This window comes from Oryzias latipes, assembly GCF_053564925.1.
Source record: "Oryzias latipes strain Hd-rR chromosome 1 unlocalized genomic scaffold, Olatipes_Hd-rR_3.1 chr1_Y".
Classification (NCBI taxonomy): domain Eukaryota; kingdom Metazoa; phylum Chordata; class Actinopteri; order Beloniformes; family Adrianichthyidae; genus Oryzias; species Oryzias latipes.
Window position 1 is genome coordinate 7200086 of NW_027616335.1, and position 25195 is coordinate 7225280.

Consider the following 25195-nt stretch of genomic DNA (forward strand, 5'->3'; position numbering starts at 1 on the left):
ATAATAACCGATTTATCCAGGTATTGCTTATTTTTTTAATTTATTGCCTCATTCTTTGTGTGCATCTCTAAAATAACGTTTTTTCATCATAAATAAATTTATAAGAGCAAAACCAAAAGTATTGTGCAGCAAAAAAACTTTTTAAAGTGTATTTATTTAAAAAGTGATTTAAATTATTTTTTTACTCATCTAAATTAGACACACTAAAACTCTCTATTTAGATAACTATCACAAGTTGAAGGGAGTAGAGTAACATTGATGAAATTGGAAAAAAATACACATAAATTTGGTAACTTTCAGCATCACTAATGGGACATTCTCATATGAATGTAAGGGCTTATATTCTGCAAAGAAAAAGTTACACTTACCTTTAAAAATGGTTAAAAATTAACAAAAAAATATATAAATGAGATGTGATGCAAAACAACACATGTATAACTCATGATAAAAAGTAGTTTGGCATTTAAAAGTTCATCAGTTTTGTTGGATGGATGCTTTTGAAGGTCAAAGTGGGCTATTTCGTACCACATTCATGACTGCGGGGGGGGAATGAAGAGCACATGCACACTGCGAGTTATGGCAGATATCCTGTGATTTGTGGCCTGCACCTGCTCTTTTCTGCCATCAGGTGTGCAGAATTTATGTCCCCGTACAGCTGAGCTCGCCGTGACATTCATTTGTTTTTGTGTGCAGCCCCCGCATGTACACATGTTTGCGATTGCAGAAGCTGTTTGTGGAGACAGAAAAATGCTCTCCACTGCAGCCTGGAGATTACACAAGAAGACAAACAATTGCTGTCTTGTGTGGCGTGTGGTTTACGTGAAATAAGGAAACACTGGGTTAGTTAATCTTACTCAGGAAAAATATTGCACAGCAAGAAGAAAACTGTCACTGGCTTCCTCACAACACCTTCTTTTGTTGAGCAAAGTTCTAGGGTGTGTCTCTCTGCACGGCTCTGTTTAGGAAATCATTTACATTTCCTTAAATCTACACGTTATATACTTAAGTTACACAATGGTAAATGGTCTTCACTTATATGGAGCTTTATTACCTTCTTTGAAGGCCCAAAGCACTTTACAGTCCCTTTCATCCATGCACACACACATTCACACACTGATGCCAAATACTAGCGCCAACCTATAACCACAAGGAGCAACGTGGGGTTCAGCGTCTTGCTCAAGGACACTTTGACACATGGGCGTGCAGCGCGGGGACCTCATCTGGATCATCCAATTACAGGTTGACCACTCTACCTCTGCACTATGGCCGCCCTGATGTATATAGTTGATTTTGTTTCTTTCAAAATGACTGAATATGCAAACATACATTTCTTTGATGAATTTGAATTAAGCAAGGTTAAAAAAAAAGGTGAAATAGCTTGTTAAGCACTGCAATTACACAAATTAGTAGGTTTAAAGGCAACTTGAAGCTTTTCCATGTCTGCAGCAGCCTTTTCATTTGTATTATAATGAAACTATAAAGTGCTTTTTCAAATGTATGACATGAAATGTATGGTGTGAGAGAAATCTATGGAGTTATCAAGCCCCTACCTTGCGTTACGTACATACCCGATTTAATAAAAAGCAGTTTCTTAACCATTGTGCTATCTTAGATGACCCCACCCTCACATTGACGTGTTCTCCCTACCATGACAAAGGTGAATAAAGGTGGAAAGATTTCATGTAATCCATGGACACCAGTGAAGATCACAAATCATTAAAGAAAAAAGGTTCAGAGCACTGTCTAGTGGGTCTAGATGACCCAACTCCCAATGTTAAAGTGCCTAGGATAGCACAAGGGTTAAATGACCACTGTGGGGAGTAGGGAGTCATTTCCCATTGGCTCTAATGCCAAAAAAATCTGTTTTTACACAAAGCAATAATTACAGTCAAGATTCAAGGATCTTTTCGAGGCACATTGCTTTATTTCCTGTTCATGATAACTGTGTGAGCTAGAACTTGCACAGTTTAAGGGTGCATGTTTTGTTTTTGTTTTTTATTAGCAGTTAGGTGGACCAAACAGACCTTCAAACTTTCCTATGTTTCACCTAATTGTGGTTTTTGGAACACTGTTGACATGAAGTAAAAAAAAAAAATAGAATTTTAACTCTCTTATGAGCTAAATTAATGTAATCAGATGTTTCACGACATTCCTTAAACATTGTGTTCCTGCAAAATGTGGGGTGACAGGAAGCAATTTGACCGTCTACAGCGACTTCTTCAATCCCCCATTATGTCAGTGTGACCTTAGTTGTAAATATCAGAGGTCTAAATTGTTGAACCACAATGTTTGGTCTTCACAATCACCCATAGCCGGATGTTTTTTTTTCTTTTTTCTTTTTACTATAATACCAATCCAGTTTAGAGCAATTTGACCCAATGTGAGATCACACATCTTTCTAAATGTAATATTCTTTGCAGTTTAGACATAAAATAGAAGCTTCACTCTTTTTTTATACCAACAGCAACTGCCATTATTGGACCAAAAAACACTAGCAGTAGAGATTTTATTGCTTCAGAGTGACTCTTTAATGATTTAGACGCACTCTTCTTTCCCTCACACTTTAGATCAGAGGGAGACGGTTACAATAACTCTCACTGACAAGTCTATTCCTCCAACACCTGCAAGTCTGTCTTCCGCAATATTCTAAGAAGATAAGAAGGTGTAAAATGTGTTCAAATGTCCATATCGCATAAAAAAATTAAGAGAAACTTAAATTCATCCTTTAGGGTAACCTTAGTTGAAAAAGGAGCAATAATTTGAGCCTTTGTTGCCTAGTTGGACATAAATCAGACTGCAAACAAATTGTTTTGTATTTTTGCTCGAACAAGGACAGCAGCTACATAGAACCATAAAAGCCAGCGGTCGTCCACTCCTAATGATTATTATCGTTGTAACTTTGGATATAAACATTCTCTATGACGTGGACGTAAATCACTCCACATGCTCGTTATCAAATGCACAAATGTGAGCTTTTTCCTGTGTTAGAATTAGCTTTCCAAAGAAAAAGAACCAGGATTTAAGATAGGAGGGAAACGTGAAAGAGACTGCATTAATTTAAACAAGTTACCTATTTGCTTAGACTTGTGCTTTAAGCCTGAATAACCTGGATAATTCCCTCATGCTGGGAGACTTCATTGATTTGCAGTGGACTTGATGGGCTCTCTGGCTGACAGCAACCATGTGTTTACTGATGGTGTAGAAGCTTTTGCCTTCATGGTACATTAGCATGTGATCCAATGAGAAAGTGTGAGCACAGGGCTGATGGACGCACTTATAGATGTTTAGGTTGAGGGACTTAGCAAATACAACACTTATAAGGACCCACCCATCCAATGAAAATCTTGTTTTGGTGTTTTTAACATGTGAAGAATTTTCTAATGATGGAGGACAAATATAGAGAAAAATAGGCTCAAAATGGCATTTCTGTGTTTTTCTTTATTGAATGTTGTGAATCAGGAGCAAGGAAAAAAAACAGTTTGAGAAAGCGCGTTTTTGTGACGTGGAAAATAAAAACTGTCTTAGAAAATGACTCCTGATTTTTGGCTTCAAACAAAAACATCATAAATAAAAGACCACTGGGAACACTTTCAAAATGGCTCAAAAGATGATCTGAGTGGGTCTTTAAGCATGCATATAAAGGTGGTTAACTAAATGCCTACTGTCCCAAACAAATCACCTAAAAAAGTTTTTTTTTTAAATATGTTAGAGTTATAAAGGCTTTAAAGAAAAATTAGAAAGCATGCAGATAAAGTAATGAAAAGGGCTTCATTAAAGCAGCCTTAATTTAGGCTCAGTTTCAAGAAAGTGTGCAGCTTTTATACAGATTTGTTCATTTCAAAACTGGAAAAAAGATTGAGTCAGCATCCATAAGACAGAAGCTGCACAAATTTATAAATGGCTGATTTTCTAAAACATAAATTAAAGTATAATGAATAGAATTTGGTATAGTGCTTCAGTCTTTGTCTAGATGGTTTAAATTGGATTAGTTCATCTAAATCTCTATGCTTACATTTTTCGCTTTCTCCTAAGTTGCTATTTCATTCATTGGACGCTGTTCTAAAATGACAAAACTGTCACTCGTTTCAAACAAAAAGTATTACTATTGTTGAGATACATTTGATTTACTTTATTGAAATGCTTCAGATGAAAAGATTAATTTAAACATAAGAACAATCTGTTAAGGCCTTTGGAAGGTAAAGGATGATGGATGTTGTGCCTCTGCACTAAATGTAATTTTAGTTTTTTTTCTTTGTTACTGCTGCTAACGGTTAACATTCCTGGTGCATCTGTGGATCATGTGTGGCCCAGTCAGTTGGCCTCAAATGCGAAGCATGTATGATCTAAGCAAGATAAAGTAGAATCTTTGTGATTTTAAAGTCTTTTGAAGTTCAAAGACAGCAAGTACAGCGATGCTCGTTTCATAAGTCATTATTATTTGTAGACCTCATGTCTTTCGAATTATGAAAAAAAATGATGAAGAAAAAAAATATATATATATTTAGAATATTATAAATATTTTCTTTACCATTTAATGTTACAGATCACTTGAGGTTGACTGGTGGGGGGGAAGAATGATGCATGGATGCAAATATTGGCGGCATGGTAGTCTCAGAGGATGGCCTTTGTACCATTTCTTAGCAACCCAGTCACATTGCATGTCATTTATCAGACTGTTCCTGATAGTATTAATATCCCCGTTGTGTTTAATTCATCGAAATACCTCATGCTCATAATTCCACTAAACCCCATGTGCTGAACATAACTAATCCTGTTATTTTCTATTTGTGGTAAGCTCTACATAATAATAATGATATTAATAAATTGGTACTTGAAAATTTGGCGACTTTGGAATGGCCAGCTGAGCCCAGAGCTTGTTAAGGCCGCCATCAATCTCCTTTTCTGCGTTTCTGGCCTTTTTATTTATTTTTTTAGGAGAAAGAGTGATTGCATGCAGCATTCATGGCCCAGGGGAGGGAAAATGTGTTTCCCTGAACTGCTACAATCCATTCAGTGAGGAATGCATGAGCTTCTGTGTTTTTCACCAGAATGGACCTTGTAACTGAGTTTGTCAGGTTCTAGCCCAGGAGAGCAGACAACCCCCTAACCTTGACACGGTGGTGGGGTGGGGGGTAGCAGGGGCCACAATACATCTTACTTCACTTGAGTCCTGGTCCAATGCAGGTGATAACCAAGGAGCGAATTAGCCTGGCTTGTTCACTGGTCACAACAGGGAGATCCTGTCTGTGAGAAAGAATAGCCAGAGATTTCCTAATTTACTTAAATCTTTGGTTATTCTGCAGTTCTACTGATCTATATTGTCAGTGAAGTAAGTGAACAGTAAATTCATGCTGCTGCATTCATTTACTGGGAAGACAAAAAAATCAACAACTTTAATTTCCAATGATTTATCAAATAATATAAAATCCTCAAAAAAGAAAGAAAACTGCCACAGAGGCCCACTGGTGCTGATGAATGACTACTAAAGCTACCAAAATGTTAAAGTCAATCTTTTACTCCTGTGTTTTAATCTCCCACATGTACACATGCATGTACACCGTGTCTCAACTTTTAGTTAACATGTCAAAGGAGGAAAATGGTATTTTTTGTTTCTTTATGTTCAGTCCTGCAAAGTTTAGAAATACTTTGGTGAACTTTCTTTAACTATTGAATAACTGTATGTAAAAACACTGATTGATTCAGGAAGTCATTCGTTCATTCATCTTCTAAACCCCTTTTGTCCCTTTTGGGGTCACGGGGCTGCCGGAGCCTATCCCTGCCACTCGTTGGCGAAGGCAGGTGATTCAGGAAGTCGCACAACAAAATTATTATTTTTTTGCAGTGTGACTCACACAAGGCAGGGTTATTGTTTGCCGAGCTCATAATGCCTTCACAACAAAGAAGAGCCATCAGCATGTTCATCTCTAGCATTTATCTTTTTTGTTTGTTTGTTTTGTTGCACAGAAATTGACATTGAGCGCTGCGTACGTGAATCCGTCATCCTCTTCCGCTGGACTCCGAGGAGCGCTACGTACCGACAACATGCCCAGTTACCAAAACCCACCGGGGATAACGGATTTGGGAAACCTGCGTCATACTTCTCCTCTGACTATCAGGACATGCCGAAAACAGACTTGGTAAGTTATATTTCCACACTAACAGATATAGTTAATATTTAAGTAACATTTTCATTTAATGTTTTCCACATGAATGAAGACTTTTGTTTGTGTTGGTGTGCGCTAAGAATTACATGGTCACATGGACTTTTCATGGAATCCACCTTTCACTTCGTTTGAAATATTGTTTCCTTTCTAAGCTTTGCTGTGTGTGTGTGTTTATGTGTGTGTGTTAGTGTGTGTTCATGTAAGGATTCAAGAAAACAGTTTCTATGGTTGTGCTTCCACACAAAGCAGGTGATGAGCTTTTCTTTTTACTGTGACATTAAAAGCTGAAAGTGAAAATTCACTTTTTTTTTCACAACAGCCAAAGATTTATAGAACTGACAAGAGAAAATAAAAGTGAAAATGGGCGTGCGGGAAGTAAACTGAAGCTTGACAGATTTCACACATCTTACTTTCATGCTAACTTGCGAGTAATCTGACAATTTTTTTCTTTCTAATGCAAATCTTAAGGCCATGTCACACAGCCACTGTGTACATTTTGCACATGGTCTGTTGAGGGTTTCGGCCTCAGGATCTTTACGTGAATTCAGTTTTGAGCCGTTCAAAATTTTTTGTCAGTTGAGAATAACAGTTTATGTGTATTTCATGTCGTTTATACACAATTACTGTATTACAAAAATCATATACAATTGTACGTGATTTTTGTGAGATGCATGCATGTCGACTGTTCCACGTATGTCAACCTATGTCTAACGGACTTTTCACCCACGTACCACCGATGTGGAATGTTTCGATCACATATACATCGAAATCACGTTAAAATTACGTAATTGACGCACTAATTACTAATGAATAGCATTGAAACGGCGCAATAGTCACGCACGGTTCATGTTCTACATTGATTTATGTGTTCTTTGCCTGGTTTGTTCATACTTCTTTTGTGGTTCATTTGTGTCACATCTATGAAAATTTTGCAAAAATACCACAATTTTTCTCACATTTTCCACATAAAATTGTGCAATATGCTCAAAATGTACATAGTGGCTGTGTGACACGGCCTTTAGAAGCAAAGAAAGAGGCAAATATCTGCATTCCAATCTACAAATTCAGTCAGAAAACCATTTGAAATACAGTTTGAAATTAAAAGAAAAAGATTTAATCAATGAGACAATTTTTTAAAATATTTAACCCTATTTCAGAAACCAAATAAATTATGTTATGGGTCATGATATTCGTGTACTTTTTTTTTTTGAAAGCAAACGCTCCAGTTTGAAGTCAAAACAGCCATAACTTAATTTTAACCAGGATTGTGTCAATCTATAAACCCTCTGAGATATAATAAGTGCAAACAAATTCCACTCTTCTGCTGTTAGGTAGGTCAACTCTTCATTTATTTGGCAAACAACATGAAACCATCAAATGCACTGGGTTGGAAAAAATCAATTCTCTTTTAAAATGAACAATAACTAGATTACATAAATAAAAAAAGTGAATTATTTGCAGCACAATTTGATTTGTAAAATAGATAAAGTGAAACAATACCCACAGCACCAAAACACGACCAAACAATGTAATGACAAAGTAATGTATATTTTTTCATAGGTTCAATATTAAAATTCGGTCATTTGTCTGACTTGGCTTAATCATTTTGTTTGAAGTGTGGGTATATTTTTAATGTTTTTTTTTCATCATAGTTATTTCTGTTACCGATAGTTATTTTAGAATGTACAGTATAATGCTTATATGATAAAATTTAATTTAGCTGAAATGCTTGTTCAAATCCTACACACCAATTTACAATTAACGTTTAAGCTTCGTTTTAAGTTTTTTTTGTGTGTTTTCGTCAAAGATGCCTTTTACGCTTTGACGGTGCTGTCCAGTTCCCCTTTCACACCTGAATGCATCGTGTCGAAAAAGATCAGACACTTTTGGCAGCCCCGTCTGCCGTGTGATTGCTGTAATCTTTTTCTTTCAGCTGAGGCTCATTTGTATGGGTGGTGGCACTGATCCATGGCGGGCGTCCACAGTTGGTGCAAACTACCTATTTAGAAAAAAATATATATAGTGTAGCGCAGAGTATTACACTGTCATTCTTGCTGTTTTAGTAACAAAAAAAGAGTAGGAAAGGTAAAGTCAAAATGATGAGACAAAAAAAAAATTGCATTTTATATTGGAATTTGACTGAAAAAAGACAGAAATTTTAAACAACTATTCATAGTGCCAAATCCTAAATGCTCTTTAAGATCTTATGACTTAAAAACAGAGTTTGGATGCTTGTGCTGTTTGTTTTTGTTCATCTTCCCTTCACGCAGGCAGCAGACCTCTGGGCTTTCCTCAGCAGTCTGCTGCTGGAGAATGTAAACAATACTGGAAAATGAAATCCTCCCATTTATTTTATTTGAGCAAAAAATAAACAAACTGTCATTGTGGTCCATTCTTAAAGTCCCACTCCGATCATCTTTTGATCCATTTTTAAAGCATTCCCAGTGAAAGCCTGTGTCGTTTTCTAGGACATAGTTTCTGCAGAGTAGTATTTATAAATTCGCCACGAGTTGTGGGCGCATAGCAACCCCGCCTCCACTTCCTGTCACCCATAACAGAGCTCTCTGTTTACATGCTCGCCCATTAGCTTAAAGTCCCTCACAAACCCAACCTAACTATACCAGTACAACAAAAATGCTGAGCAATACTGGAGCTATCCTCCCGTGCATCAGAGAGACAGAATGGTCAAAATCTAGGCGGGGGTCGGGGCAGGCAAACGAAGACGGAAGATTAGATCCAGAAATAACACTCGGTAATGAAGGCAGAGTGGCACAAACAATACTTTGCATTGAGCTCAGCTCAGTGCAGTGCTTAATTAAGTCTGCTATAGTTGATTGAGTAAAATGAGTCATGTGTGCGGCATCCAGAAAGTGTAGCTAGAACTGTGGAGACAGTTCCCGCTGATGAACAGAGGGGGAGACAGAGTTCTGACTTCTGACATTCTCCAATTATCAGATAGGGATTCAAAAATAATACTTTCACAATATCTTATTTTTAACAATATAAGAAAAATATTTTCAAATTCTCATAAATCTGTAGAGTCAGCTAGTCATCCTAAGGGTGTGTAATCGATTTAGCAAAGATTCTTTTGTATTTCATAAATTGTAACATTAAGGGTCCTCATCTTTTTAAAATACTTTATAAAATATGAGGCAGCATACCTTGTTTAAAGGAAAAGCAGCTATACTGCAACATTTCATATTTTAACCATCGTAATTTAACGGTGAAAGTGCATGCCTACACTCAAATTTTTACACTTTGTCAGCAAAAGGAAAAAAAAAGCTATTTCATTACAAGTGCCTCCTTTTCTGGTCTTTAAATCTTTAATGTAATACCGGGAAGTGCTGTGCAGCAAAAATTAAAGCAAGAAGGCATGCAGGACGTTTCCTAGTATAAAGAACCCTCCTCTGTGAGAAGCTGGTGTGTTTCTGTGTACAAGTTTTAGAACGTTTTTTTGTTGTTGCTGTCAGCAGTTTTTACCATGATTCTGACCCGGTTTTTGCTCCTCCACTTCGTCTCTAACCGTGAAAGAATGTGCTGATGTGTTTTTGTCATTGTCATTTTCACAGACTTTGATTTATTTTTGTTTTTTTTAGTACAGCCTTCATGGGTAAATGTGTGGAGACAATTGAAGAAACCCATTGACACTTTCATGGAGTTTTATCAGTGCTGTACAACACTATTGTTAATAAATGGTACATGTGCATAGTGGGAGTTTTTTTCTTTTTTCTTTTTTTTTTTTGATGCAAAAAAAGAGCAATTCTAAATATGTGTGTGCATGTGTTTTTGTGAAGCTAGTAGGGATAAGCCGCAGACCTTAAGATGTAGGTTGATACATTTGCTGGATCTTATCTGCCAAATCCAAACGGCTAATTCCATCATTGACTTTAGGATATGATTTATTTCCAAAAGAAAACATGGTTACAATAAAGAATGACCTCACAAACAAAAGCTGTTGCTTTTTCTTGACTTTGTTTACAGGGAGGGAACACAGAATTTGATCCCCTAATGATTAATTGACAGAAAATGATCCGTCCATCGTTTTATGGAATGGTTTGTTTTTGCATGCACTCATGGTTCTGGTCTGAGGTGTAAGTCGTAGAGGTGCATTTATTAACTCCTAAAACCTGCTAGTTACCCTCAGTCAAGATGGTTTCGTTATGGATCAGACTGAAATTGTGCTTGGAGGAGTTTTTTGATGACTCATCAGAGGTTTTATTTTTGTCTCGCTTGAGGAGATTTAGGTTAAGGTTTTTGTTGGTTACTCCAAGACGGCTCACGTGCCTTCAGTCAAGCTGGTTTCGTTATGGATCAGACTGGAATTTAGCTTGAAAGATTTTTTGATGACTCATAGTAGGTTTCGTTTTTGCCCCGCTTGAGTAGATTTAGGTTACTGCGGAGCCCGTGACCTGACATAGGTAAAAAAAATAATAATTTATTCCAATGAAATATTATTTTGTGGGAACGAAATGAACTCCCATCAAATAATAATTTGTTCCCACTAAATAATAATTCATGTGAAAAGTCATTCATAAACACGGATGTGAGCAATACTTGGAGTTACAACATATCCCTTCATATTTCCGTCTGTGTGTATCTCATTACAAAGCATGGAAGACATGGTGAATGTTTAGAGATCATATTTATTTATTTTAAAAGTTCAACAAAAGCATCGGTAATCAAGTCTCCATGTCTGGGCCCGTTCACAGTCTCTCCTGGTACCCACTCCGTCCTGCTGCAAAAGCCGCTTTCCGCCACTACATCCATGTCTCTGTGACCCACATTAATTCAAGAGGGGACAAATAAAAACAAGAATCAAACTAGGGGATCTATTTATTGTATTCTCGATGAAAATGAAAAAAAAAAAATGTCATAAGATTTAGGATGCCCAAGCTGGCTGCCAGACAGCCAGCTGCCTGGATGCCGGCATAGCAAGCAAACCAGCTGCGGGACTCCGGTGCCGGACCTAGCTCTGCTGCCCAGCACCGGTCTAATGAGATGTACACAGGCAGAAATATGAAGGTGTATATGCTGTAAATCCAAGTGTTGCTCACATCCATGTTTATGAATAACTTATCAGGTGAATTATTATTTCATGGGAACGAATTGTTTTTGACTCATGTCTGGTCACGGGCTCCGTAGTTTACAGTCTTTGACGGTTGGTCTAAAACGCTTCTCAGTCAGTCTGAAATTGTGCTTGGAGGAGTTTTTGATGACTCATCAGAGATTTTGTTTTTGGCTCGCTTGAGGAGATTTAGGTTATAGTTTTGAAAATGGGTCCAAGATATCTCACGGTTTGAAAGTTTTAATTGGATGTTCAGGAACATGTTGATGCTCCCAGCTGTCTGCATTGGCGTGACCCTTGAAGGCAGCCATACATTTCCTTGGGTCTGTCCATTTTAATTTAATTTTTGGATGGTTTTGTACTCTGGAGCGCTGTGCCGTTTTATGTCTTATTACGTAGCTCTGATACAGCTTTTAAACTATAAATGCAGAGCAGAGTAAAAGCGCTGTCTTTTGGCATTCACTTTTGCTTTTTTGGATAACAGCAACTCTTTTCATGCCAGTACATTATACCTGCTCAGTAAATGACAAAGTAGCTCATTTGTATTACTTTAACTTCTTTTTTTTCTGTTGCTGCTCTTACTTCTAATAAATCAAACTCACCAAAGAACTTCAACTCATCCAAATATACTTGAATCAAACTGTACTGCTACATTCAGCTGCTTTCACTGAATATAAACAGACATCCCCTTAGTAGTACTCTGTGTAAAACCAAAATATGTATCATTTATAGACACCTTTTCCAAAACTAGTGAAAGATGTCATTAAATGTAAAGGAAACCTAATGAATTAAGCTTAAAAAAACAAAATTCTAATGTGGAAAAGAAAATGTAATAGAAAAACACAGAATACAAAAACAATGTTTTGGGTTTGTGTTTTCTTGAATGGTCTAAAGACTCAGGGAACCTAGGAAGTTTGTATCTGTCGGCTGAAACACCCTGTCATTGAATGGGTCACCTTGTTGGAAGATGAAAGTGTAAAGAGAAAGTCTGATGTCATTTATAACGACCCAAAGCAGTTTGTTTACCTTAAATTCCGGGCTATAGAGCACACCTGATTACAAGCCGCACCCATTACATTTTTAAAGGGTATATGTGTTGGGTGTGTATGTGTTGGGTTTTTGTGTGTTTTATTAATTCATTTATTTTATTATTATTTGCATTTATTTTTATTATTGTTCCTTTCTTTTTACTATGTTTATTATTTTAAATATTATATTATATTTCATCTTGTTTTTTTAATTCTTTCTCTGGGAAGCACTTTGAGATGCTATGTAGCATGAAAAGCGCTATATAAATAAAGTTGAATTTGAATTTGAATGCCAAATTATACATACATGAGCCGCAACTGTCCATTAGCCACATGAGCCCACATTGAAACAACCCAGCTGGGACGTTGAGCTGACCCTGCTCCATACACAGTAGGACTCCAGTCAATCTCAGAGAGGGAGAAGCAAATGCAATCATAATTTGTATAGTCTCCTTGTCTACATTAAAGCCTATTTATTTGATCACAAACCCGTTGGTGATGGTGGATTTTTTTACACTGCTTTTAACGATTGCTTTTAATCCGGAAATTACAGTATTTCTCTATTCATCTGCTTCCGCTACGAAATGTAGATCCACTGCCAACCGCAGAGTCGGCCAAGGGTCATTAGACTTATTTGTCGTGCAGCTGACCGTGCTCAGCCAGCCCTATTGGATGAATAATTTTTAAACTACCGTAAAACTTTGTTGGTTTGTTCAGTTTTGTCATTTTCCAATAAAAATGTCTCCTACAGCTTTGCCTGCTGGAAGATCCACATTTGGCAGTTCAGGTGCAAACTGACTACAAAGGAGTTGTTTACCCATTTAGATTAAAACGAATTGTCCCAGTATGCACATTTGAGTTATTTAACCTGATCAGTGATGCAATATAATAAATTTTCTTATAGCCAAAAATTTAAATCTAAGTTTCTTTTTTTTTCTCTTTCAACGGCAGAATCCAAAAATCCTTACTTTGTGAAAGGTTCCTTTAAGAACATTTGTAAATGCATCTTTGGGCAAAAGCCTCCATCCAGATGAGTTTTGAAATTCCATTTGCAGTGACTGTCATTCTCTTTTGCAGTCCCGGGAGCCCCTGGCACTGTGTGACCTGAAAGCAGAGGCGTCTCCCAGGATCTCAGCTGAGGATCTGATTGACCTCTGTGAATTATCTCAGGCCGGGCTCCCCAAAAGAAACAAATCTGGCAAGCCCAAGATTGTCGCTGTCGATATTCGGAGTTCAGAAGAGTATCCTTCGCTGTGTACTTTAAAATTTTGATACATACCCATTGGCTGTTTACCGTTTGGAACTTTTATTGAAAATCAAAAAAGAAAAAGAATGCTATGCCTTTTTGATGAGTGAAGACATAACCTAGGGGATGTAAACACCAGCGCTCATGCTGAGTTAGGTATAGATCTTAGTGAGGGGTTTTGGGCTTTATTTTTCCATTTCTCTTTTCTTCATGAGATAAAGAGTGAACACAGTCGGAAGAAGTTGCTAAAACAAAGGGGGAAAATTGATGAATTTGTTTAGCAGGTCAAATGCTCCATTGAAAACCACGGATAAAGGCCAAACTAGTTGTGCATTATTCCTAACATAAAAAATGCAAGGTGTTCCCATTTCATAAAAGGAAGTTTGTTATTGTTGCACTCACCAAAGTCCCTCTAAGGCTCCTAAATAAAATTTAAATGTTGTTAGGTTTATGATCCATCATACTGGTTTTTTTTTTTTCTCACCTTTATAGGCCTACTTCAGATTGCAGTATGCAATTATACTTTAATGAATGTTTAATAATGATACTTTTTCTGTATTTTACTGAAAAAAAGTAAACTGTTTTTATTTGAGCAGTTATTGGATAAGCATTTTTAAAATTAATGGGAACTGGGCCTATTCAGCAAATCTTCCCATGGGGACATGAAGGGGTTTTGACCACGTCCACAGGATTTTGAAGCTACTTTTCACTAAGATCTGTGGTGGGTGTCTGTGTTGTATATGTTTGTAAGTAAACACATTTTCTTTTTAAGAGATCTGTGTTCTTAATTTCTTTCTAATCTCAATGGCCACTGTTAATTCTGATCAATGGCCTCCATTGGATGAGATTCATTTGGAAAAGGTTATTTACCTTTTAGTCAAACTAAGCACAGTCAAACCAAGCAAAAGAACAGGGATAATTTTTTCTGTTTGTTGTGCCACATTATTCATCAAAATCTTTGGTCCTTAACCCAAATGACCTCAGCTTTAGCAGAGGTCATGTTTCTGGCAGCATCAACGTTCCCTTCAGCTCTGTGTTCAACCCTGACGGGGAGCTGGTGCAGTGTCCGGCTACAGGAGCCCTGCACACCTACAAAGGGAGCGTCATCGTCGTCATCAGCCATGCTGTGAAGAGCGCCATCATAGTGAGTACGCCCACACGCAGCACATCAGATTAAAAAGACATGAAGCTGGAATTAAATGGCGAATTTACGGCTAATTTAAGTTCTGAAAATTCCTGAGACCTTTCTGTTTTACTCAGGAATGTCTTACAGAAAAACTGCATGATTAATTCAACGCTTTAAGATTTAGCCTAATAACAATCTCTTTGCTTGAGGCAACAAAAGATAAAGGATTTTGAGGTGTTTTCTTAATTTTCAGAAAATGAGCAAAGAAGGAATGCAGACACAGATTTGAAAAAGGATTTCATGTTTAATCGCAAATCTCACATTTCATATCTGTACAGGAAAAGTAGTGGGCACTCAAGGTCATTTGCAATCTAATAATAAAGATCTGAAAATGAGGGACGGGGAATCCTTTTTTTTATGTGCATTCTGTCTTTATGGTCTAATGGTAAGGACATGCTATTCTGCATGTTGGATACTGTTGGGTATTAGAGCTCTACAAAGTGGAATTAAGCAATTATAATTGAATTTCGCGTCACCTGTGCATTTTTTTGTGATGACACATGAGCTTGTCTGCTGTTGAAAAGGTCAAATTTCTGCTTAACTCTGCACCAAGAAGGCTTTGAGCAACAGATTGTATAAATAAAAACAAATGGCTTATAGATATATTGTTATCAAATGTTGGATTATGTCATTTCAGTGCACTTTTTGAAAGACCCACTCCAATGATTTTTGTGTTTAGTGTTTGTGGCATTTTTCTCATGATGTAGGATAGGGGTGTCAAACTCATTTTCATTGAAGGCCACATCAACATAGTGGGTGATCTCAAAGGGTACGGTGGCCCAGAAGGGTCACAACACATTAACTTTACACACAACACATTAACTTAACACACAACACATTAACTCACAACACAACACATTAACTCACAACACAACACAACACATTAACTCACAACACAACACATTAACTCATGGCCCAGAAGGGTCACAACACAACACATTAACTTACCTCACAACACTTTAACTCACAACGGAAGTAAAGCAGCAATTGAAGTGCTTTTATTCTGAAATGTCCACTGGGCTGAGCGGCTAACTACCTAACAGAAGTTAATGTCACAGTGAGCTGTGGAGGGAGGATGTTATTGCTACAAGAGAAGCTAGCAGCAGTGTTGCCAGAAACTTTCTCTTTATTACGATTCTGCTTCCTCTGAACACACACAATATGAAGCACACTCCTCCCTCCCACCCCTCTCTGTCGCTGCACGCACGCTCCTCTCCTTTCTTCTGCTCCCTCCCCTCACACATGCACGTGTGGTCCCCAACACACACACACACGGGCGCGCGCGCACGCACGCACACCCACAATGAATGAAAGAAGGCCGGTCCGCTGAAGAAATATTCAATACTGTCCTCCTTTTTTTAGATCAGGAGAAAGAAGAATACACAGCTTTCGTTGAGTTTTCCCTCCTACTGGACTGATTTAGCACCCGATCCGATGATTTTTCAAAATAAAAGATAGTTCAGACTAATAATAAAAGGATTGATAAACACAGACACTGCTCCTTGTAGCGATCAGACCATAACTTTAGCAGGTGGCTCATCCCACACGCAGCCGCAGTGTCAGGCTTTAAAGAACACAATTTTTAAGAGGCGGGCCTTGCACCCCCCCCAACAACAGTTAGATGACAGAGCCCGTTAAGCGTCTCTGCCTGATGCGTTCACTGAGCTTCAGTACATAGAAGTTCACAGCCACACGGCCTAACGTAGTCTGCTATTATATATTCATGAGGGGGGAAAAAACGCAGAACCGACCCTAAAACCGCCCAAATTATGAAAACCCGGCCTAAGCCATTTTTACCCGCAAATTTAGAACCAAAACCGCCCAATCTGGCAACACTGCTGCTAGGTTCTCTTGTAGAAAAATCATGCTCCCTCCACAGCTCACTGTGACATTACTTTCTGTTAGGTAGTTAGCCGCTCAGCCCAGTGGAAATTTCAGGATAAAAGCACCTCAATTGCTGCTTTACTTCCGTTGTGAGTTAAAGTGTTGTGAGCTAAGTTAATGTGTTGTGTTGTGACCCTTCTGGGCTATGAGTTAATGTGTTGTGTTGTGAGTTAATGTGTTGTGTTGTGAGTTATTGTGTTGTGTTGTGAGTTATTGTGTTGTGTTGTGAGTTAATGTGTTGTGTTGTGAGTTAATGTGTTGTGTTGTGAGTTATTGTGTTGTGTTGTGAGTTAATGTGTTGTGTGTAAAGTTAATGTGTTGTGTGTTAAGTTAATGTGTTGTGTGTAAAGTTAATGTGTTGTGTTGTGACCCTTCTGGGCCACCGTACAAAGGGCCAGACATAACTTATAAATGTAACTAAAGGTAATGAAAAATAAATGTAACAACTCCTCAATGTTAAATAACTCATTATTTATTTATTATAACTTTTTAAAATGACAATTACAGTTGCATAGAAAACACATGTTTGCTTGTTATTCTAGCATATATCCTTTTAAATTGATTCTGTCAGGTTAGGTTGTATGGAAAGTGTTTAAGTCCTAATGTGTAGTTGACCAATCCGATATTTTAATTCTGATTCCCCTTAGATATAAATAAATACACACTAATTTTATTTTTTATTTCAAGAAATTAAAAACTCTCCCAGGCCACATAAAATGACATGGCGGGCCACATTTGGCCCGCGGGCCTGGAGTTTGACACATGTGATGTAGGATATACTGTTAAGAAGCGACCAGGTAACCAATCAGCAACTAGAAGCTACATCCTTCCCAAAACTTTTTATATATTTACCTAATTAGTTTGTTTGTAGAGTAAAATTTCTATAAAGAGCAGATCATGACATTACAGACTCAGAGGGTTTTCTAAAAAAAATTTCAGCTGTGCTTGAATGTCACTCGCAGGTCTTCGCTCCATTATCCTAAAGTTTGTGGTGGTTTTAAAGAAATTAAATTCAAAGCATTAAAGAATCTTTACGATCAACTTTCATGTTTGCTTTAAAGTTGGTGTACTACATATTTTTCCAGGCTCCTTTTTCAAACATGCTGAGTGGATTTTCCTGGAATTCGTTCAATTTGTGCATTAAAACTGAATTTAGTACAGCGATGCGCCGCAGCAGCGGCCCTCCAACATGCATATTTCTGAAACATCAGCCCTTTTGACATGCAGCTCTGTTTGATCTCCTTGGATTGAGAACAGGCCAATGCAGAAGCAGCAGAGTCACAATACCAGTTCTATATTTGAGTGGAGGAGGTTTTTATACTTTTTAATCCACATATATATGTTTAATACTCTGTGTTAACGTGATAAGTTTAGGTGTCTTGTTTTTTACATTGTTGTACAATGTACAATGTACACTGTTGTAGTCAGTTGTTTTTTTTATTCTTTAACGGTTGCTTTTGCGGCATAGTTTTACTTAGTTATTTTTGTTTAAATGTAATTTACTTTGTCATAGAATATCTATATATAAATAATGTTCTATTATTTATCTATAATGTTGTTCTGAAGGTCACTTTATCCTCTGGGTATGCCAATTCTTTTGCTGTTTGTATTTCTGAATGTCTTTTTTGCTGCTGAAGATAAGAGAATTCCCCCATTGTGGGGTGAATAGAGTTTATATAATCTAATCTATTCTAATCTAATCTTATAAAAATGAATATTGATTCATAATGATGAAAAATAGGTGAAAAATCATATACCTCTGACCTGTTGATGGAAAACATTTTTTGTAGAAACTCAGTTACTTTAAACTCATGGGTGTTGACACGAATCAGATGCCAACTGAGCTCATAAGTTTTCCTTTAGCTTTAAAACAACAACAAAAGTTATTTTAAATACATTTTATATAATCCAATTTAAAATAGAATAGAAAATTGAAATAAAGGATTTTAACATAGAAAAAGTATGGATATGTTTATATTCCTTTGGGTCAATTACTGCTGCAGCTTGGGTCGGCATGGGGACCACCAGCTTGTGGCACAAATGATGAGTCATGGGGGCAGAGGCAATGCTCGAGTTCTTCCTGGGCAAAATTTTTTAAGGGGCAGATGCAAGCAGCATTTAAGACTTTCATAAAGTGAGTTAATCTGACACCTAAAAAGAGGTTTAAATGAAAGAAGGGGAATGCTGACTCCACGAAAGGTAAACATTTTCAATTCATGTTTGAGATGGAACACAAATGAAGTCTATTCAAATTGACCTATTCAGTATGAAAATTGGAGGATTGATTTGATTCAGAGGAGCACAAATCATTTTTTTTTAAAAGCCTTGTTTTTGGCACAAAAACTCTTTGCTGAACGGTAGAAATTTTCCCTGAAGCAACTTGGATCTTGTGTCTATATTTGTTCATTGAACCAGGAGGAAGCTGTTTGGCTCAAGGGAATGTGCAGAAAAGCACATAACCAAATATTTCAATGCGTGTCTGGACAAAGCTCATTTTAGTCCAAACATACCTGCTGGCACCAGATCAGAGGTAAGCCGCTAATGGCTGTCAGATGAACGTGGCGTGAAAAGGAAACCTTTGCTAGTGGGAAATAGGTTGAGGTCAACTTAACACATCCTAAAACCTGTGTAATATTTAATTGAATCGCTTAGTTCAAAAGGGGCCCCAGTCCACAATTTTTCAAAATAGAATATTATATGTTCTATGGTCTTCAAGGGAAAAGCTATCTGATTATGTGCAGAAAAGTCCCAAGTCCGTTGTAATATATTGACTATGCTTGACATTTAAAATGCATTAAGTGCAAAATCCCTGGACTTGGGCCTCTCTTGCATGGGTTTAGCTTTATCCCATAGATGGCAGCACTAGTTATCCAATATGGCAGCGCCCCTGTTTAATTCAAGAAGGGCCCAAGTCCAGAGACTTTAGTTTGCTAGTCCTCTGAAACTACAAAAGTGAGGTGCTTCATATTATAGCATTTGTAAGCTATGAACTGATGCTAAATCTGGGTAAAGTATTAATCATTTGGTGTAGCCTCCCTTTAAGCTATGCAATTAAAATCATTTCCTGGAAAAACAAACCTCTTGGACTTGGGCCCCTTTTGAACTAACTGATTCAATTTCTGCAGAGCTGCAGTAATTCATTTGCCTCTAAGTTGTGGGTGTAAATGTTGGCATGGAGTAAGCCCGCCCCCTTTCCATCATCCATCATGTGCTCTCCCGCTAGCTTACAGCAACTCACAACTCTAATCTAACATTACCGGTGCAACAAAAATGTGAGCAATATTGGAGCTTTCCAGCTATTCAGTCTTGAGCCAGATGCCAACTAGGATCAGAAAAAAAAGACTTACAACTATCTAGTCGTCTACAAGTGGATGCATCGAAATGGAGCAGAGCAGAGAGCTTGTGGCATGCCAATTGTAGCAACTATATCCCAACTACAAGCTTTTTCAAACTGCATTTTTTTGTCTGCTTCTGATGTACAACGATTTGAAAACATAAATACAATTTTAAGTCTTACTTTTCTTTATGTGTGCTCCATCATGGGTAAAATGTCACAAGAACATGGAGAAAAAAAACACCATTTACTTCAAAGTACTTCAAAAGTGGGGAAAAAATGTGTCAGCATGCCAGTTTTTTTGAGATCATGACCGTCACCTTCAATTCTGATGGCTAGCTCTGGGTTTCATGCAGCAGCTGCCGTTCCATAATGAAGCATTCATCATACATGGACAGACTCTGTAGCTGTTTTGGAATCCTTCTCAAATGCAGCAAAAGCTCTAATTGACATTTTTTGGTATATATTTTATTTATTTTTCTGGTCTGTAGGTAGGGGTGCATTCAGCAGTTGGATATGTGGGATGTGTCTCTTTCTGAAATGATGGCTCCAGGTGGAGACTCCCAAGCCCATTGTTGTAGTTGAGGATCACTGGAGGTGGCTGCATGTTTACAGTTTACATCTCTTGGCTTGCAGCTCTTTTTGTCCATCATTGCAGCATGTCTATGGGTCCTATGGGTGTGTTTAAAAGGCTTTCCTAGCTTTACACCTCCTTGATGTGGGTGCACACTCTGGGCAGCAGTGGCTCAGGTTGTTGAGCAGGTTGACCGATGATCGTAAGATTGATCCCCACTCGTTGTGTCCTTGGGCTTCTCCCATACCTGCCTCCAGTGTGGCTGCACTGTTGTGTGAATGCGTATGAATGTCCCGGGGATGGTCAGTAGGGGTGCACTGGCACCCACGCCCCTGTCAGTCTGCCCTAGGGCAGCTGTGGCTACATCAGTAGCTTACCATCACCAAGTATGAATTAGGAATGAATGAATAATGGTCATACATTGTAAGCATTGTGAGAGCGTCTGGAAAAGCACAGAAAAATCCAATCCATTGTTAAAACTCAGCTACCAATTGCAACTGGTAACAATTTTTAAAAACTGTTTTCCTTCTTGCTTTTCAATCTAATCATTTTTTTTAAATTATGCATGATTGTTTATTAACCACCTCTGAGCAATGTGGAGGCAGCCCTCAGAGGATGCCATGTCCTGAGCAAGCCAGTCTCGTATTCACAAAGCACGTTTTTTATATACCGTATTTTCCGGACTATAAGTCGCTCCGGAGTATAGGTTATAAAGTAGAAAAAAACTCAGATAAGTCCCACTGGACTATAAGTCGCATTTTGACTGGAAATTTATTTGACAAAATCTCAGACTAAGAACTAATAACTTGCACAACCTCATATGACACAATCATAGCAGACTGTTTATCTCATAATTTCCCAGTAATTCTTTCTCATACTTATTTATTTATTCCTTTCACGAGGCATCATTGTCCAACTAATACTCTGTTTTCATCCTGTATTTGTAGAAACAGTTGTCATTTTTATTGCATTTCTGAATATATGAAATCATTGGAAAATAGAATATTGTGTTGTTAGCCTTCAAGATCTTACTGTAAAAAAAGTTTGCTGATTCTCTGAGTCACTTAACATACTCTTAACACTTAACATACCTCATACATCAAATTGACCCAGGAACATCATCTCTGTTCCTCACAAATGAACATAACAGGAGGGTTAGCAATGTATTTATTTCAATTTATTTCTACTATAAGTCGCTGCGGAGTATAAGTCGCACCCCTTGCCAAACTATGAAAAAAAGGGCGACTTATAGTCCGGAAAATACGGTAATCTTTGCATGGTAAGGTTTTATCAACTTTTTCAGATTGGAAACTTTAAGCATGAGATCATTTTTAATAGAGTAATTGGCAGAAACCTTGGCTTATCTCATCCACTTCCTGGCTCACTGCTATTTTGTCCATTGTTGTAGCATGTCTTTAGGTCCTAAGGGTGTCTCTGAAAGGCATCTCTGTTCAAGGATGGGAGAAAGCTTGCACTCCTGCCGTGCTTTGGTGTGGCTTTTTGGAAAATGTTGTTTTTCAGATAAATCACCTGTGCTGTCTTTCAGCCTGCCGTTTAATGGTTCTTAGAGAGGTGGTGTCTCACTCCTGTGTCAGCAGGTGGTTTTCAGGCTGTACATTACTGTGTCTGGCTGTAGTTACGTCTGATCTTTAGCATCCTCTTTTGCAACCCACTGCTACAAGGAAAACAGTTCATCTTTTACTGTTTTAGTCCCCCCCCTTCTTTTTTTCTTAGTTATTCACCCTAACTTTTATTCTACTTACCGGTAGTCCTTTGGTCTCCTCTTAGGCTGCATTTACACTGCAGGTCTTGATGCCCAAATCCGATTTTCTGACTATATCCGATTTTTTTGACGACCCGCTTACATCATCTTTTAAAAGTGACCCGCATGCGATTTTTGCAGTTACACTATTCAGTGCTGAAACTATCAAACTTACACATTCTGAGGACTACGTAGCAGCATTTCCGCCTTCCGCGGACCTCCTTCGGACGCACCGCAGTTCGTCGAAACTGTCCCCGGGACTAGCTTTGTCGTCAGACCGGCAGCCGGATCACCGAAGGCGGAAGTGCTGCTACACAGATCTGAGAAACTGTAAATCATCATATGAATTTGTGTTTCCAGTGGTGTCCAGACATAATAAAGGCTGATGTAATCCCCACATGTTTACATCCAAGATACTCATTGCAACAATGCCCGCACGGAGTTTTAAGTACCTACACGGCCACGGCCAATGTTTTTAGCACATATAGCCTAATGATAGTCCTTCTTCGCGGTCCTTGCAGCCAAGAAAAAAAAAACACTGACCACACGGATTAAAAAAATTATGAGTGAGCAGGCCCTTAATAATAATCATAACAGTAATAAAAGCACATTTAGAAGATGCGTGTTGGTCCAAACGGCAAACGTTTAGCATGGTGAAACCCTCCCCTTTTTGTTGTGTTTCTTTTGTGTGACTGCGGTTTTCATGAAGGCAATGCAGCGACGGAAGGAGGCGTTGCCTTGGACGCTCCTGGATGAGGCAGGCGCATGAGAGGGGATGCGCAGGAGAGGAAAAAGGAGGGCTGCTCTCCCGGCTTATGTGCTTTCTCTGAGTTTTGAATTTAGGAAGTGTTTGCAGACGTTTTGCTGTCCTAACAGTTTGATCCAAGCAAAGAAATGAACGGCTTCTAGCCTGTTCCAGGGCAACGGTGCCCCGCTTGATAAGTTACCATTTGCGTCCTGACCGGGACCGGACCGGAAATAGCAGTTTCCGACTACGGTCTGAAGCCTGAGGCTGAAAGGTGACACACTGATGGGCTCCGGCTGTCCTCGAACAGCAAAATCAGCGCACAAAAGCACCTGTAAGTCATGTGGTCTCAGTTGGTGGTGTCCTGAGTTGACGTCACTGACGTATGACTCGCATTTACTGGGGAATATCCGATTTGTCTGCTTACATGGCAAACGCAAATGCACGTATCCGATTTGTATCCAATTTATTTCCACATATAAATGAGGCCTGAATCCGATCCAAGAAAATCGGAATCCATGCATTTTTTATCCTGCTTACACGTTCATATACGATCTGTGTCACATGAGAGGAAAAAATCGAAATTGGGTAACTTGAACCATGCAGTGTAAATGGGGCCTTAGTTTCCCTGTTTTGCATCTGTTCTTCTAAATCCCAAACTTCCATAAAACAAGTTTTGTTTTTTCCAGGTAACGTAATCGCTTTAATCCTTTACATTAAGAAATGCAGAAATTAATATTTTATTTTCATCTCAATTTTTATTTTACTGTCATTTTCATCCATGTTCTCATTATTCCTAAAAAAGGGCTTAAAGAACACTGAAAGAAAAACATTTCTTATATATGTCATTAGTAAAACCAATGAAGTGACTAGTAAAATTAGACTATGAGAAAACTTGTCAAGTTTTTTTCTTCTTTATTTGTCTTTCCAGTTCGCTTCACAACTCGTCAAGGTGAATTTTCCTCGGGTTTGTGTCTTGGATGGAGGAATCAACAAGCTGAAGCTCACTGGCCTCCTGACAGTCCCCTCCCCTCAGATCTGACCACATTCTTCATCACCAAAATAATGGAAACAATCTACAGCCTAAATTATTTGCAATTATATACATATTACGTTTGTGTGATTTTAACATTATTATCTGGCATTGAATAGAAATTTCCTTCCAATTTATACCCCGTGAGAGCTTATTATCTCTGATTTTCATAATAAAATTGTTTAGTTGTTGCAAGTGTCTTTAATACATGATTTAAAAAAACAGTAGCTATATGTTAAAATTGTGGATGTAAAAAAGATGACTTTTTTTTTACTCTCATAAAGAACTAAATGAAGTTGATTCAAGTTTGTTGGTACTGAAATGTTGAAGCTCTTCATTTAAAAATTAAATGATCTTGTTCAAAAAAAAAAAAATTTTGTTTTATAAAAAAGAAAAGGATTTAACTGGACCACCCAAGGGTTTAGATATTTAGGAGTACTGATTACATCACAACATTCTAAAATGTACATAGAAAATTATGGTAAATTGATTTTAAATTTAAAATCTGATTTAACACGTTGGGAAAATTTACATTTGTCCCTAGTAGGTCGAATAGAAACGGTCAAAATGAATGTTCTCCCTCGCCTGCTATATCTTTTTCAAGCTCTTCCCATATGGATCCCATCCTCCACTTTTAAAATATTAAATAAGATGATCTCTACATTCGTGTGGCAAAATAAAAAGCCTAGAATTCGGAAAAAATTATTATGTAGTTCTAAGAGGGATGGCGGTTTAGGATTACCAAATCTTAAGCTTTATTATTGGGCGGCTCAACTAAGAGGGCTGGCTGAATGGGTGAGCCAAGATGAGGATACAAATTGGATAAAACTGGAAAACAATGCTTCCCCCTCAGTTTCACTTGAAACAGCACCATTCTTGGGACAGAAAAAATGGAGAGTCCTCAAAATATAAAACAATTTGATACTGTGTACACAGAGAGTATGGTCAACTGTGAGGAAAAACATTGGCGCCCCCCTGACAACTTCAAGAGCACTCAAAATTTCCAAAATAGCAGACTTTTTTCCAAACAAGATAGATCCTGGTTTCTCAGACTGGGGCATAAAAGGTTTACAGTAAACCCTTGTTTTTCGCGGGGGTTATGTTCCAAAAAAACCCGTGATAGGCAAAATCCGTGAAGTAGAAACCTTTTTTTTTTAACTATTGTTTATACAAT

At 37.9% G+C, this 25195-nt stretch overlaps 1 protein-coding gene across 3 annotated transcripts in view; it reads left to right on the forward strand.

Moving 5' to 3' along the window:
• LOC101171975 (TBC domain-containing protein kinase-like protein) overlaps positions 1-24395 on the forward strand; it is a 44146-nt gene extending 19751 nt beyond the window's left edge. For all 3 annotated transcript variants that reach the window (XM_078943666.1, XM_023957389.2, XM_023957386.2), the window contains exons 23-26: positions 5965-6137; positions 13335-13498; positions 14488-14647; positions 23920-24395. In XM_078943666.1, coding sequence (XP_078799792.1) covers positions 5965-6137; positions 13335-13498; positions 14488-14647; positions 23920-24030 — 608 coding nt within the window. In that variant the 3' untranslated portion in view covers positions 24031-24395. The remainder of the gene's footprint in view (positions 1-5964; positions 6138-13334; positions 13499-14487; positions 14648-23919) is intronic.
• Positions 24396-25195: the final 800 nt, after the last annotated feature.